The sequence below is a fragment of the Excalfactoria chinensis genome, chromosome 2, assembly GCF_039878825.1.
Source record: "Excalfactoria chinensis isolate bCotChi1 chromosome 2, bCotChi1.hap2, whole genome shotgun sequence".
Lineage (NCBI taxonomy): Eukaryota > Metazoa > Chordata > Aves > Galliformes > Phasianidae > Excalfactoria > Excalfactoria chinensis.
This window is the reverse complement of record NC_092826.1, coordinates 96389450-96406959: the sequence shown is the minus strand read 5'-3', so window position 1 is coordinate 96406959 and position 17510 is coordinate 96389450. Positions and strand designations below refer to the sequence as shown.

Here is a 17510-nt window from a genome sequence, read left to right as displayed (position 1 = left end):
GATTATTTTATTGGGTAATTTTCACAGCGCAGCGGGATACCTTTACAATGGGCTGGATAGTGCCCTCTTGACAAAAACTATGCGGAGGGATCAGAGTGAAGGAAATTCAACCAGCAGAATCCCCGCATAACAAGTAGGGTGTAGGACTTTTCCTTCCTGGGAAAGAGGCAAGAATTCTGGTACCACAGCTTCAGATATCTGAGGTCTTCTGGGGTTGTGAGGCCCTGATCACTTCAATTCTAGAGGTATCAGAAACCTTACCCAGCGTCCTGGCCACTTTGTTCCATGTAATAGCTAATATGTTGAAAATGGCTCAATGAAATGTGCTTTTATCATGGTTACTGAGCCAGAGTAGGACCAAAGCATTAAGCAGCAGATCCATAATTGGTGCAAACTGGTTTTGTTTTGGGGGTGGATGCAAAAAGGTTGAAAGTAAATACAAAGGCAAATGAAAGTTGTAGGCTTAACAGATCCTGAAAAATGCCTCCTTTTAATCCATAGATCAAGTCTTGTACAGACCACAGCAACTATCACAACCCTTTCATGAAATTGGAGGGACCTTTTCTATGGTTAGAACCTGAGTTCATGAAATCAGCAGGAGAGCGAGAAGTGGACATGGCTCATGCCATCACAGAAACTAAGCTGAGACTTGCAATGCTTTCTGTATCTGGAATCTAAAAAAAACCACCGATTCTCAGTTTTTATGAACCAGCAATAGCCAAGAGAGAGCTTGTTCATTCAGATGTCTGTCTTTACTCAAGTCTCACTTGTTTTCAGTTCCAAATATCTTCTTCTGATACCACACTCAGCTCACTCTCAGGAAGTCAGACATGAGTGTGATGCTTCCAAACCCTAGACCAAGGTTTACAAAGGTGTTTGGCTTGTCTCCGTTGTTGGGTGTTGCATTTCAGGCACCTTGCATGGACCTGATTTTCAGAATCTACGTGCTGAAACCTCTCAGCCCCCTCCAACTGGATTCATTAAAATTAAGGCACTCAAAAACTACCAGTTAGTTTTGAAAATCGAACCCTTAACTAGAACAGGCTGAGCCACAAGAAAAGCAGGAATAATAGGTAACCACAGAAAGATCCATGTGCTGCTGTGCTCGGGGTACTTAAAGTGTAAACTTTATGCACATAGTAGTGACATTGTTAATGGCAAAAGGGTTTGCCCTTTATGTCCAGTAACCATATTTTACTCTGTATCTCCTGAGAGCAGGAGTTTGTATAAGCAATGAGGGGGAGTTGGGGCTGAAAAAGAGTTGATGGATTACCAGTTTTTCTTCATGTGGTGAATTCAGCTGTCTGGAATGGTGAATGTTAGTACAGGAGGAAAAGAGATAGTTATCTTTTGTCAAAGCTGTGATACAGCAAATGTTAATATAATCTCAAAGGGAGGTATAGTTCAGAATATCTTAAAAAACAGATAAAACATATCCTGAAACAAAGGTTGCTTTTAACTATATGTAAACAGTCTTTGATCAACCAACAGAATCCTTAGGAAGGGCTGATGTATCACAAAACACGACATCCCTACCACAGCTGACTAAGTGCATTAGCTCTGTTCACAGAAAAGATGCTAGTAGTTCTCAAGAAGATCCATCTGAAATGATTAGAATTGAACTTTTTTGTTTTGTTTTGTTGGTTTTTTTTGTTTTGTTTTGTTTTGTTTTTGTTGTTGTTGTTTTTTTTTGTTTTTTATAAATTATCACAGTCCTCTTCTCCTGAAGGCTGTAATCGATACAGAGTAAAAAGGATCAGTACTGTTGCACTATAAATGCATTTCATATCAGATAGAAATTCCTCCTGAGGGTTGTCTTCATATTTCATGGCTTTTCTGCTTCCTCTGCTGCATCCTCAGACAAACCTATATAGGAGAAAAAAGATGCTTAAAAATTCGGTGTGTTTGGCAACTGCATACATTCTATTGTTGATTATTGGTTTGTAAAAGCTTTGGTTATAGCCAGAGGAAACAATTTATTACAAGCAAAACAGGCTGAGAATGCATAACTTGCAAATTCAAGAATTCACAAGCTTAGGAATACAAAAATTAAGGCAGTGAGGGCAATTTCACATCAACTCCATTTCGTACATGATGGACGAAGGCACCCTTAACTTATAGAATTGTCGACTACTCTTCAATGTGAGGAAAAAATGGCAGAGAACAACTAGGCATACAATCGGAGACGTGGTTCTCTTCTTGATCTTTGCCTGCATGCTTTTACAGGTAGAATCAGCAACACAAGTTGAAAACAGTATAAAGTTGCTCTCTGAAAACTTATTAAGGATGTTTGTTTATTTATTTATTTCTTTATTTTAATATAACACTAAGACTTTGGGAAAGGGGAAAACAGCAAAACCCCGTACAGAACTTCAGGTTTAAACCAGGAAAGGATGAGTTTCTTGTTTTCCAGTATTTGTGCAAAAATTAATTTATCTTGGATTGGATATTAATCTTTGCAACTATGAGCCTAAAAGAAACAGAAAAGTGGGTAGAAACCCATACAAAGTTGCTTGAAATATCTACAGAGAAAAGGAACAGTGGATTTGTATATGCACGTACTTGCATGACTTAATTAAAGTGATTATTTAACCCCTCAGTTTCTTACATGTCCACTATTACTTTAGGCTGAAAATTAAACTTAAATCCTTTTCTAATTAACATTAAGCAATCCAAAATAAATTGGTAATATATCCAGATGATATTTGAATAATAATACAAAAAACACACAGCTTTTAGACATCTCTACAGGAGGCTTAATCACTACACATACAATAGGTCAGCAGTAGAACTAAATTTGATTATCCAGGTCTTCTGAACACAGGCCGTTGCATTGTCCATAGGCCCAAATACCTTCCTAATCACATTCACACAATATCACAAACAATCTACATCATGTAAGAAAATAATAATAAACTAAAGGCTGTCATTTAGATCCAAGCAAGTCCACATGTACAACAACATCTACATCTTGCTTTCTCTTGTTTTATTTTTCAGTTTTTGGTTTGTTCTATCAATGTCCTTCAGTGCTTGGGGATTTCAGCATATGCGTGAATGGTTTTCATAGCTGCTGGTAAGTTAAACAAATTTTATCTCAAGCCTTGAGTTTGAAGCAAAGTGTCAGTGAGGCTAACAGAGCAGATCAAGGATAAAATTGACAAGATACAAAAGACTAAAGCAGTAACATTTAAGCAACAGCTGGAAGCCCAAGCCCCCCAAGGGACTCTGAGGTTCTCCTTACTGAAGTTTGTATTTTTTTTTTAAAGAACAATTCAAAACACCATGTTAAGAGCTGATACGGCTTTACAAAGGTCAACGTCCCAATGGCAGTTCCTTTGTTCTAAACTCCTCTTATGAGACAGCACATGCTGGGATGCCAAAGGGACCAGCAACAGGTCCCATGTTGTTACATTAATGATCTAGAGGATAGAGGTAGGTAGTATGCTAATGAGATGTGTGGAAGTTAGGAAACCCTGATGAGCTACAGCCACTGGAGAGGAGAAAGAAACATTGCTCTAGGACCTGAGAGATTCACAAGGCTCAGAGAAGATAAGATTCCATTTAAAATACATTATGGGACTAATCTTAAACACAGATGGTGTAAAGCCCCAGAGAAGTAGCATAGTAGAAAGAGCTTAGAAGACATGCATTCACAGCGAAATGGGCCACGTAGCTCAATGCAGTTCAGAACCACAGAAGCCACTGCAGAGCCCTCAGTTCCTGTTCCTGACTATGCAGCTTTGTTGAAATCACATCTGCAGCTATTTACAGCTCTCTCCACTACATAAAAAGACACTGGAGAATGCCTTCCTTTCCCACCACGGTCAGGGAAGAGTTTGCAAACTGCTTTCTGCACACTCTTAGAAAAGCTGGACACACACATAGTTAAGAAACAGCAAAAAGTGGTATGCTTATGTCAGCTGTTTGTCCCCAAAGAGAACAGCCAAAGATTCACCAAAATGACCCAAAGGCACCGATCTGTGCGTTAGCACTGCCCGCTGGGTTACAGACCTCAAGATGAGTGACAGTGCTACTGCACCAAGCCCTCAATGTCTGCACAACTACATTTGAGGACTTAGCTAGAGGACATCTGGAGATAAACAGGAATAGTGGAGAGGCTTTCAAGAATCCTGAGAGAGAAGAAACCTTTGTGAAAAAGCTATAATTGCGTAGTGTATTGTCACCTTGAGTAGGCTGAAGCTGTAAGATTAAAAAATGAAAAATCAATTCTAAAATTATAAAGCAAAAATAATTACTGGGGACATAAAATAGCACCCTGGATACTGCTTTCACAAACTGTTACTTCCATGACATGCACTTCTTACAAATAATTCCTGTGTCTGTTTCTGTAAATTGCTGTGCTGAAATGAGGAACGTGAACGGTGACTTTAAAGACCAGGAAACACAGTGAATCATCTAAACCTGATAAATTAGCTCTAATCATGGGCTGGCAAAACTGACACAATATAGCAGGAGTTACCTCAGCTTCATGTAGCTTTGCCTGACTGCACTACACACAACTACAGGTAACCTGGAACACTGCTGTGCCTTTCAAAGAACTCCTACATAAGTAAATTGCAGGAGAGATGAACTGACAGATGAGGTATAGACTGCGGCAATTTTTATTGTGTAACTCAAAAATGGTAGGCGATATGAAAACACAGCTTGCAATCATGAGCCTTCCCACCTCAACCCTGTACTTTTCAGTATGCGGCACTGATTAGTCAGCTGGGAGAACATAAATCACACATTATTTTATCTGCCATATGCTATTTGTAGCAGGTCAGATGACTAATATCAGAGAGGTTTCTCCTCAGTTTATCCTGACAGGCTTAGGCAGAATCGAAGAAATGCATGGTATAAAATGAAAAATTCTGTAGATGAAGGCTCCTCTATCTTATTTCATCCCAACAGAACAACAGTGGTCTGAACACACACTTAGACAAATGAATAATAAAGAGTTTATGCCCCAATAGTTATAAACTGGGAAACAGTGCTTTTGGGAGCATCCTTAATAAACTTTAACCCATGTGTATTAGGTTACCCCAAGAGCTTTTGGAGACAAGTTTTCAAAATTTAAAGCATGTGATTAAATGGATGTCCTGATTAATAACATGAGGCTGCATGTATCTGAAGCTAAAAATAGAGTCCACCTTCATCCACTTAATAAAATCCTTGAACTATGCTGTGTATTTCTCAGTCAAAGCACATTAGCACCACTGTGAAAGCCACTTCTGTAAAGCAACGACATGGAATATTTTAGTCATGCCAATTCACCCCTCAAAAAGCATGACTTAATGCATACTACGTACACAGAAAGTTCATTGGTAGATTAAAAAGCATTTTTTGAGCATCAAAAACTGAAAACCAAAAGATCGAAGAGAATCAGTTATAGTTACAAAAACACCAAAGAAAGAAGGAAAAAAACCAAACACAATTCTTAGAATCAAAACAAACAAATTAATTAATTAATTAATTAAAAGGAGGGATGATATTTGAGCATGATGGAATAAGGAAGCAGAAGAGAAGTAAAAGGATCATTTTCTGTAGTCATAAATTGTTCATACTAAGCATTATGGTGTAAGGTCTAAAGATGTTCAGGTTAAACCATTAGGCAATGGAAGAAACTACCTAGGGAGATGGATGAGTCAAGGATATGAGAAGTCTGTCAAGATAGGGTAAAAGAAATCCTAGTGGGGATTAGTGAAGAAGATACACAGCTTTCAACTGGATGACCTAAGGGATCTTCCCCAATCCTATCATTTATGCTGCTATGATTCATCCTAAGGAGAACGTTTTGGACTCTCATGAATTACTGGCTGAGTTTCTTGGATACTATTGTACATTAGTCTACTCTGAAGCATGCATACAACTAAGTCAAAGTTGGCTTTGAAGTATTTAATCTACAGTATTCAACACTTCCCAGTCTCTCTTTCATACAGTGACTCAGAAAAAGGACCGTTAAAACAAGAGAACAAAAAGTTATTTTGAGTTCAGATTAAGTTAGAGAAGGGAGGCACCACTTTCCTCAGCTCTTCCCACTAAAAAGAAAAGAGGAAAAAACCACTCCATCTCACAGCCTGATGGGTAATTTCGCTATTTGTAGATCAGACATAAAACAGCCTTTAAAAAAACACACTACAGTTTTCAAGTAACTTCTTCATAAAATTCTGGATGCAAAACTAAATGTTCCAAATGACCAAAGTGAATAGCTCTTTTTTTTTTTTTTTTTTTTTTTTTTTGTTTTTTGTGTGTGTGTGTGTGTGTGTGTGTGTGTTAAACAAAGGAAGACAGATTTTTCCTCACACCTTCAAGTCATGTTTCCAGAAATCATTATTTTCTCCTTAGAACACCATCTTCTCACTGCTAATAATTTTGATTAATGTTATAAACTGCCTGAGAAGGTATATACAGCTTCCTTTTTTTTTTTCTTTCTTTCTTTTTTTTTTTTTTTTTTTTTTTTTTTCTTTTTTCTCAGCATATGATCTTTATTCCATGGACACGATCCAAAAGGTTTTTCAGAAAGCTTAAGTATGTAACAATATCTTGCTTATCCCAATTTAGCCTGGAGTGCAAAAGGGATTAGTGTGAAACCACTGACTTCAATGCAGTGCTGAGGACTGATCATCATGATGGACAAGCTACAAACTTTCCTACTGTGTGCTGTTACAGGAAAAAGTGGACTTGATCAGCATTTGACACCACTTTCTGCGGAATAACAAACTGAAAGAGAGCTTTACCATTCCCTCTCAAGTCACCAGTGAGCTACTGATCACTGCATACAGGATTTTGAAATGATCAGACTTTTGAATCCGAAAGGGGAGTGATGGTAGACAAATGAGTGAGAAGCATGAACTAACTCATTCATTAAAGAACTGGGTAAATAAAAGAAATTTGCTTTTCATTTAGCAAGTGTGCCCAAAAGCAAGGAGTTCATTCCATGAACTCTTTGTCTGAAGGGGCTATATAAACCACAGGATGTATAATGTGAGACAACAGTTTCCCTTACCCTCTTTTCAATATGTCCTCTACTATCTGCCATACAGTGGGTCCAATTTACGCAAAGCTAGTATCACTTCAGTTTCCAAACTGCTGCAAAATAGCACTGTAGCCTTTACCTTGAGTTTAACAGCGCTTATAAACGTTGCCAAAATGTTCTTTTGTCATTCTGACTTAACTCTGACATGTAATTGCAGTGCAAGATGTAATAGCAGTGTAACACAGGAGAGATAACAAGCACCAAGGAGGTAACAAGTAAGAACGATGTCAGCATTTAACAAATGCTCACGGATTATTATTTTTTTAATTAACTTGTAAACACTTCAGGGAGTTCTTGAGCATTTGTGTCCCTAGCCTGCAATCCTCAATGGAAATTCTACAGACATGGGCATTACTGCCATTCAGGCTGAGTGTGAAAGGGGGTGTACTAGGGAAAGTTACAATAACTTGATAGCAAATTTTTATTTCTTTATTTTCTGAAGTATAGCTACTAAGTTGCCCTCCCATTAAGTTTATCCTGATAATGAATAATCTGTGGTGTGCTTATGTTGTTTAATTCTGATACCTTTAACTTTCATTACATCTTCTTTTGTACATACAAATATCCATACACATCTCTAATACAAAATCTATTGAGAACCACAGCACCAAGAAAACATTAGAGCTGCCAGCAGGAATAAACAAGTAGATTGAATTACTGCCCATATGTTTTGGGAAAGGTAAAGAGGTATGCAACAGGTTGCAGATCTCAGGACTACTAAAGTACTCAAGCTGTAAATGGTTAAGAGTTCAAACTCCTGTATTTATATAATCCTGTACATTTCTGTACTTTCTTAACATGCTTCAGCTTTATATTTGGAGAATGCCCAAGAGACGTGAAATTTATCTACTGTAAAATTACAAAACTTGAACACTGGGAAAACCAACTGGGAACATTACCAAAAATTCCCAAGGAACAAAAAGTTCTTTTTCTAAAAACCATGATGAAATTTATTTATTTATTCATGTATATCTCTGTATGCTGTCATATGTGCGTATATACATAAAACTGAACTGGAAATAAGCATACTCTAAAGAAGGATCTAGCTTGTGCTCATAGCTATCAACACGGAAAGAAGAACAAGAGGAATGGGATGATGGCCAGTTTGAAGTAATGTAGAACTTTGTAAACAGCCCTCTAATAACAGTATTCTGAACTCCACTCAGGAACAACTAGGGGAAAAAAAATCATCCAAAGATTATTACAAAGCAAACTGAATGTGCTTGCAGGGAAACAAATGGTGTAAAAAGCATTTTATCTGTCATGAAATAAAGTAATTGGTCATTAGTGTGGGAAATGCATTTTCAGTGAAGACTAAATTTTGACTGAAAGGCACCTATTTTCCCCAAATGCCTGGTTCATCATAATCAGCTACCAAATCTTTAATATTTTCCTAGGAAAACCTGTAAATTAGTTCTAGAGAATTGATTGTTTGCATTTAAAGATTACCACTTTCACAATTCAGCCTGAACAGATTATTTCTTACTGGGAAGTGAATCCCTAAAAATGAGTTTGTCTCTCAGTGGTCTATCTCCATTCTATCTAATTAGCTACGAATTTATGCTAGGGCAGTACCCTAATTCAGTGAATTCTAAGGCAAACATGCACAAGAAAAAAACTAAAACTTAACTATGGCCACACAAATGTCAATGCTTTTAATTGTTTACTAATAGAATACTTATTTGAATTTATTTAAGAATTTATTTAATAGAAATTTATTCTTCATTAGGTTTATATCTTACCATGCCCTGCTACCAAAAATCCTACCAAGTATTTCAGAAATATTGTTTCTTTAATAATTTACTGTCAGAAAACAATATGTACATTTGGGCTACGTACATTAAGGTTTGATAGATCAAACTATATTAAAACCAGAGTCTTAACATAGATAGAATTCTACGCTCTTTCCTGGGGAGAAGTAATGCCATAGTAGCTGGTCTTCTGCCTGCTTGATTCGTTGTGCTGTTCAGTTGAGTTCTCAGACAGACAGATTGGACAGCTGACTATTAACTAAACCTTTTTTTTTCCCACACAAGTAATCACCATGACAGATAGGCAAAGCACCAGGAGTAAGTTAGCTCTAGGGCAAGATTTTCCACCATTTTCATATGAATGGTAGGGAATCTACCACCCAGCAACAGTCTGCAGGAAGACCTAAGATCCTTCATGGGTATGAGATGTACATATTACAGACACTTTCTACTCCTACAGGCTGGCCTCATCTCATAACTGACATCTGAAGACCTACAATCTCCCTGATAATATCATCATTCATCATTTACCTCTGTAACTTCAGCTAATATTAAGCAAACTTTGCAGCTGAGATATTTTACTCTGAAAGATGCAGATGTAGGTCAGACAAGCCATCTGTCAGATTCCTGCTGAATTTGTCAGATCAATTTGGCTGTAAAACTGTAAATTCCTTAAGCATTTTTCATATTTCCAAAATCTTTTGGATTTTCATTTCACACCGAAGTGTCAGTTAACAGATCCCAAGACTAGGCAAAATACTTCAGTTCCAGGAGAAAAAAAAGAGAAAACTAAATCAATCTTTGGAGGTTGTGGTTGTCACAGAATAACACATTTTCTAATGTTATAATTTACTTTAGAGTTTTTTAAAAAACATTCACAGAGCTCTACCCGTTTGCATGTGCTTGTGCCTTATGTAAGTCAAAGCGGTGCAGTTATCCTTCATTCATGATATAATTGCCATAATGAAGCTTTCAACAAACGCACATGCTAAGTATATTAGGCTTTGGCCAACATCAACTTCAGAAAAGCGTGGATTAAGAAGTATTCTAGATTTATATGGAGGGGAGAAAAAAATCACAGCATCTTTTTTTATGAATAATGACTCTGATACAGGCAAGTGTTGAGGACCTACACTGTGCTCTTACTGCAAGTATAACTTCTATGGCCACAGAATAAGTTATGTAAACATGACTTTTTCCAGTAGAGATTTTCCACATTTTCTGTATTGTCTCCAGAGAACAGTACATATAAGCCCATGGTTTCTCAGTACCAAAAAGATACAACAAAATAGAATAAAATCCAAGTAGAGCAGTGCAAATAACTGTGTGATTCCACAGAAAACACAAAAGAGAAAACAGCTACAGGCAAAGTAACATTAGGAATTGTTTAGTGCAATGAAGAGATACCAAAGAGGATCAAGAAGATGGAAAGGAATCAAGGATCACGGAAAGGAATATTCAGCTTGCTTTAATACCACATATTCTTCCAAGAGAAGTGGTGGAAGCCATATGACTTATGACATTTGCAAATTAGAACAAGTACCGCAATGAAGACAGCCATTTGGCAGCGTCAAGGAGATGGTCAAGCTGATATAACAGGAGTTTTCCACTTCTAATTCCTATTATCATACAACACATCTGAGGTGCTAAAGATTCCTATGTGCTTTGTAATACTCAAAGAAACATTAGTTTTGCTTACCACCAAGCATTCAGCAACTGAATACTCTTCAGTATGATGTTCCTTTTACCAATGGAACATTGCAGTGAAAATGATAAAATCATATTCAAGATTTCCACAGATTCTTCTGGAAATAACATCCAACAGGATTTTATGCTTTGATGTCATTTTTCCTTTGGAGTCTTGTGGGAAAAAGGGCTCGGTAAAGAGGCAGTTTTGAAGGAAAATGTGTTTGGAAAAAAAAAAAAAAAAAAAAAAAAAAAAAAAAAGAAGAAGAAAAAAGAAAAACAAAGGAAAATGTAATACTTTTGTGTAATACTTTCCAAACTTGAATTTTGTACATTCCTTTTAAGCTACATTATATGAGAAAAATTCTCTATGAGGTTTTTGGTTTGTTTTTTTTTTTTTTCCACGTGCAATCTTTTGATAAGTCTCAGTGTTGGCTTCAAAGCAAAAGAACAAAATAAAAGAGACTGTATTAAAACAACAGATAAATTCTTGTCTAACTGGACACTTGCTTGTTTTCCTGAGATTGTACCTTTGCAAATGCAAAGGATCATTTTGAGGGGTTAGAGGTATAATGAGACATCAGTTTGGTAAGTATTCTGGTAAGTGTTCTTAATTGTCTTAACAGCTCACTATACTAAAATATGTAATTCTCCTTATTTCTACTCCTTTTCCACTGATATCAGTCTTGTTGCATACAGATGGAAACTATGCCCCTGGATATGTCTAGCTACTATTACCAAGTGATCCTCATAGTAGTAGCTAGAATGGCAATTTCGGAATTCACAACAAAGATTTTAAAGTAACTCAAATTTGACGATCCTATTAAGGCCCAAATCTGTGCATTTCTGAACAATAAGAAGAAATTTCTGAGCCCTCCATGCTCACACCAAAACTGGCAGAACAAGAGGGAGGGCAGCACTTTGCAGGCCTGATCCTTTTAGCACCTCCAGAAGGACTGCTGGAAGCCAACATGCCTCCAACTAAGGCCTGAAATGATGAAAGTAACAGTTTTAAATGTATGGATTTTCTCATGCACTCAGGAAGCAATAAAAACTAAGTATAGTCAGACTGCAGGAGAGTAATATAGCTTTCATCATTTTCTGTGACTTCAGGGAAAACAAGCTGAACTTTTATAGACAGGCAATTCGGTTTTGCAAATGTTCAGAAAACTGCAGTGGGAATTCCACTGTAATGTTATATTCAAATTACTGTTCTCTGCATGCACAAAGCTGAAAAATAAGAAATTTGACTTCATGTAAATGAGTAGATCTACTGCAACACAACTAACTGCCTTAGATCACAGGCTTCTTGAGCTGAACTCTTGTGATGCTCGAAAGACTAAGCAATTTTATTCTGGTGGTTACATAAAGCTAAAATTATTTACATATTATCAGTAAGGTGGAGTGGCTGAACCAAACTGCAAATGCAAAGAGAGATACTTTGAGGAGAACAACTGGTAAACGATTTCCAGAACATACACTGCAATATAGTGAGAAAGAAATCCTTCATTGTGCAGTGTTTCAATTCATCCACCGAATTGCAGTCCTTTCCAACTTCAGAAGAAGTTTAGAATATCCTCAGTTGGAAGGGACCCACAAAGATCACTGAGTCCAATTCTAATTTAAATCAGAAGCTCAGAGTGTCTAGAAGTGAAATGTCAAATTCCAACACAGTTAAAGTGTAATGCCACAGAGAATTACTTTTAATAGTAATATATATTTAAGATCAGATACTGCAAGCACTTGCTGCAGTTAGGTGTGAGTAATTCCGCTAAACTTAAGGAGTCCTCAAACATGTACACACACAGAAGCGGTGCCTAATTTTCACAGTAAGATTTTAAGATGTTAGTTGATTTCCTATTTTATTTTGATATGAGCAGCATAATGTTACCAATTATTACCAATTAATACCCCCACAAAAGATCTCTTTTGAAGTCTGAAAGACAGGTTTTCTAGACTCAGCAGTTATAACTGTATAGCAGAGAAAGAGCCACCTTTGGGGCTGCTTCACCTTCAGTCTTCTTCTCATCCACCTGAGACAACCTAAAGGCAGTTCAGTCATGCTTGAGGGTAACATGCCTGTCAGTGGAATCTTTAATGGTCTTTTTTATACCCAAATTAATGCTGTTCTTCTATACCTGATACAGATAAGGCTCACAAGTCTATGGTTGAAGACAGCATCTAGGCCACTGCTCTTTGTTCTCATTTACATAAGCAATATTGTATGCCTTCCCAAGAAGGCAGAGATTCACATTTTCACAAGCTACCTTCAAGTCACTGAAAGACTTCCTCAACAATATAAATCTACTCCTACATAGCAGCTCATAGGCCAGAGCTGTAAGACTCGTGTTTGCTCACTGGGAGAGCGGTCAATCACTTATGCACAGTACTGAACCAGTTGCAATTCCAGTTCAGAAAGCTGATTCCAATCACTGAAGCATATGATCAACAGATCAGCAGAATTAAACTTATCAGTACTGTGTTGAAACTATTGATATTAGCTGGGTGTATGCCTAAGCACATTCCCAACAAAGAATCCAAACACAACCTTAAATGCTTTCCTAAATAATGCTTTGTGTATCATTCTTTCCTTTTCCTCTGTCCCCTCCTCCTTTATTTTGTTGATGATATCTTAAACACCAGCATAAAAGAACTGCAGTGAAGGAAGCAAAACAGAATGATAATAATAATAAAATCTACATTTTTCTTCTGAATGAAATATAAATGTTAATGAACTGTGCTGACCCTGAAAGAAAAATGATTAAGAATTTATTATTTTTTTATTTTATTTTATTTTTTTTTTTCATTTTCATGTGCATATGATTTGCAAGTAATGTGGGTACGGATTATTTATTTATTTATTTATTTATTAATCTAAAAATAACCCAGTGACATCATCTAAGGAAACACCTAATCACACATTACATTTAATTTGATACAAATTTGCTTAACTTCTACTTCCTTAAGAAACAGATGCTTTTGTGTCTCCGAAGAGTTCTCAAAGGAGTCTTTGCTCCTACTCATGATCACTTCTGATCTCTCACTGTGGGAGAGCTTTACATCAAAGTTCACACAGAGCTACAAAAGCCCTACTGGAGACTCTCAAGGTGGTAGTTTGAGGGGGCGAGGGGGGGGTAAGTTAAGATGTTATTGAGATAGATTCGTTTGCAGCAGAACTGAAATTTAAATACAGCAGATGAAGATTTGTCAAAACGTAGGCAGAGGCAGTTTGTCTGCTGCTAGGATCTTGCAAAATGTACACAATTGCTTCTCTCCCTGTGTGTTTGCAGTTGCTGCTCTTCTTTCTGTAATGAGGGATTTTGTTGGAAGAATGGCAATACACATTACGTGTAAGATGCTTTGAGAGGAGCAGTGAGTTAAATTACAGTCCCTTCTTGCCTTTTAACCCTTACTTGCAGTGCTGTGTAACAGTTTTCCAATCTGTCATCCATGAAGTCATGGTCTGCAGCCCATGAAACCACATTAAACAGGAAAATAAACATAAATCTTGCAGTTTTTTTCAGCTAGAGGTGCAAAGATAAGATCATCTGCAAGAAATGGGCCAGCAGAAAACCATGATTGTGAAAGTGTAAAAGCCACTCATTTAATTCTGCATGAAGATGAAAAGAAGAGTAAGTTATGGCTTTAGAATTATTAAATGATGAACAAGAAAACATTAAAGCATATGAATAGCGAAACCAATGTGTTACAAAGTTTCAAATACACTACTTAGGGGAGCATCTACTCTTTTCTCGTGCCTTTAGTAAGACACAAGCACTTTTGAAATAGGTCCAAGCATTAGCAACACTTAAAGCATTGCAGCAGGACTACCAGGAAGCTTGGAAAACAAAGTCCCTTTTAGCATGGCAGAATAGTTCACCAACTCACACATACCCTGGCCAGATCTTCTTCATCCACATAGGAGAATTCAAATTCTGCTGTAAAATAAATCAATTTGACTGAAGAATTCCATATGTGTAACGAGTGCTCATGCAGTAGTTTGGAAAATGATGTCTACTCACCTTTAACAAATCAGAGATTTAAGAAAGAATGAGTTATTCTCCTGTCTATAACACATCACGAATGAGATGACACATTCAATGATAGAAAGCTTGTTAAATAAAACTGGATCACGCTAAAATCCTTCTCTGCTGAGATGCTGCAACACCACCTTCCATGGAAGCCAACACTGTTTTGAATGACTTCCTAGATATACTTCTAATTTTGGCCAGAGCCAAAATGTTCTCCACCTATATTCACTCTCTTAAAACTGATCTAAAAATCTCTTTATCCCGTATGTAATGCCACCTTCATTTCAAGTCTCATTTACTTATCCAGGCACTTTCATAAGAGACAGAGACAAGAGAAGGAGAATAATAAAGTCTAACTATGGCTTTAAATAAATCACTTGTTTGTGAGAGGTCCTTCTGTGTCCTTTTGACACACTGAGCTCTAATACTGCAATCCATCTAGAGATATTATAAATTTGACTAAATAATTTTAATTAATTTAATAAGCTAAAGGAAATAATATAAGGCTTTTGTATATCTTTCTCAAAGGCATCTGCACATCTGTCTACAACTTTCTTCTTTCTCAATCAATGTGTGTTCAAATGATGACAAGTACTGGCAATAGCCTCAGGGCGGGAGCAAAAAGTGACCTGCAAGACTCAGCAGGATCATGAGTCAACTGAAGTCATAAGTCAGCAGCAGCCTGTAGCTGATTGCCTCTGCCTTACCAGTAGGTGTTACTTCAGCCATTAATGCAAATTGCTGTACAGCAATACTGCAGGCTTGTACACGCCTGCCAAGGTACATAAAAAAATATCCCAACCCAACTAGAATCTGCCAGATTCTGGAAATATCATGTAACACTCTGCTTTGTATCTGTAACAGCATCCAAAGTAACATTTGGGAGCTCTGACCATGGCCACACCCGTCCCTGTGTCTGCAACAGAGCCTGAAGGCTTTTCATTGATGGTCATTTCACTTAATCGTTCAAAGCAATGCTTGGCTATTTGATTGCTGTGATTTAACACAGTAATAGCAATAATCCAGACTATACTTAAACCTTTCACAATACTTCCAACACTGTTTATTAGCATTGGCTTCTGCCTTACGAGCAATTTTCAACACCCTTAATGCTTAAGTTCCTCCTCTGGCACTTCTGAACCAGCCAAGACCATATGAAAAAGAAGGCCTTATTTTTTGTTTGACTGAGTATTTGATAACTGAACTTAACTCACCCTTTATTTCTTTAACCCCAGATCAGGCTAAAACCATCTAAAAATGCCCTGTCAGTGTACTGTAACTTCAGTTCCAAAACAGAGCTGCACAGTGAACACAGACTTTGTGAGCTGAAATTTAGCAGCTCCTCTACAAACTCTGCGTTAGTTTCTAAGCTTACAAAATCAGGTTACCGTGCTCGCCATTTCTGAGCTGAGTATCAGCCATATCAGACTGAGGATTTATGCACTCACTAAATCTTATCTTTGAGCTATTACTTTCCAATTCGTGAACAAGCCCCATTCTGTATACTTTTAGAATGGAAAGCTCATCCTCAACAGACTATCCGATCATGTATTTTCAATGAAAATAATACTTTCCATGGACTGGAATGACCTCTTCCTTAACATGTGAATTTGATCCCTCATCATATCACTAGAACTCACAAGAACTGAATTCATAACTTATTTAAGACTTCCCACATCCAAAAGTCAACATTTACCAAGCAGTCATTAAGATTAGACAGAGAAAAAAGAAACACTTCCTCTTAAAAGTAGGTTTTGGTCAGTAACTAAAACACAAGAGTAATATACAACCTAACAAGGGATTTTAGAGTCATAAAGTCACAGAATATTCTCAGCTGGAAGGGACCCATGAGGATCAACCTAAGTGCTGCACCATGTATGTAAAAGTGTTGTCCAAACTCTTCTTGCACATTAACACACTTGGGATCCTGACCATTCTGTCTACTGTGGACAAAATATCTCACTTCTTTTGTCTACACAATTAATGCAGGTGAAAGCAGAAGTATGCAGCCTTTGAACTACACATAATGTGAAAGAACAGAATTTCTCCAGGAGAGCTTTGTACTGCAAAGCCAATGCTTGTAAGAGCAGCAGAATTGGAAGCAAGTGGGAAGCAGTACAAGGGCTTCTCATCACTCTGAGCATATACTTCAGTTCACAAACAAATAATAAGGCCTCTATGCTCATTCAGTTTTGTACTTCTCTTAAATCAAGGCCACTTAATTGCACCAAAAACCATGCTGTACAATTTGGATAAAACTGAGAACACTAAGCTCATTTTCTTACTGAAATGTGCTCTACTTGTATCATTTGCACTTGACAAGTAGACATTATAAGAAAAGAGAATTAAAAACTTTCTGAAATTAGCAGTTTCTAATTTCTTATATGCTTGATGAAATCCTAGAGGATGCTATACTTGAAATTAAAACTCAAAAATAACTTTACCACCATGATGTAAATATGCCCACATGATAGCACATAATTAGACAATCATGTACTTACATATGGGTATTCACTCTGCCAAATTCTGCACTGTCACTATTATTTATATTTGATCTGGAGCTGGAAGACACTCAGACCATTTTCTTTAACACTGTAAACAGTAGATAGTATCATCCTTTATATTCATTAAAGATTAACAAGTCAGTAACAAAACTTTTACCACATTCATTTTTTGCTAACTTAAAAGTAAGAAGATAAAAGGGCAACTTGCATCTCATCATGTTGAATTGCAGCAGAAAGAAAGAAAAACAAAGATAAAGCGAGAGTTTACAAGGTAAATTTACTGACAGCTGAACTTGTTCAGATAAAATAAAAGCTATACATCAAATTGAAACAGTTTGAAGCATTAAATGATGAGTGAAGTTTCTGGCACCTTCCATTCCTTCACTCTCACAGTATCTATTTTCACAATCATTTTTAAAATTTGGCTCCTGGCTGCTATTAAACAATAAAATGGAGAGAGAGAGTATGAACAGCTTTCTTTTGAAATTGTGATTGCCAA

At 36.9% G+C, this 17510-nt stretch overlaps 1 protein-coding gene across 3 annotated transcripts in view; it reads right to left on the bottom strand.

Moving 5' to 3' along the window:
- BBS9 (Bardet-Biedl syndrome 9) overlaps positions 1–17510 on the bottom strand; it is a 280198-nt gene that overhangs the window by 12856 nt on the left and 249832 nt on the right. For 2 of the 3 annotated variants that reach the window (XM_072327288.1, XM_072327287.1), the window contains one exon: positions 1686–1866. The exons of the other annotated variant lie outside the window; for it this stretch is intronic. In XM_072327288.1, the coding sequence (XP_072183389.1) occupies positions 1826–1866 (41 nt within the window). In that variant the 3' untranslated portion in view covers positions 1686–1825. Of the gene's footprint in view, positions 1–1685; positions 1867–17510 lie in introns of those variants that run through there. 3 annotated transcript variants of the gene reach the window in all.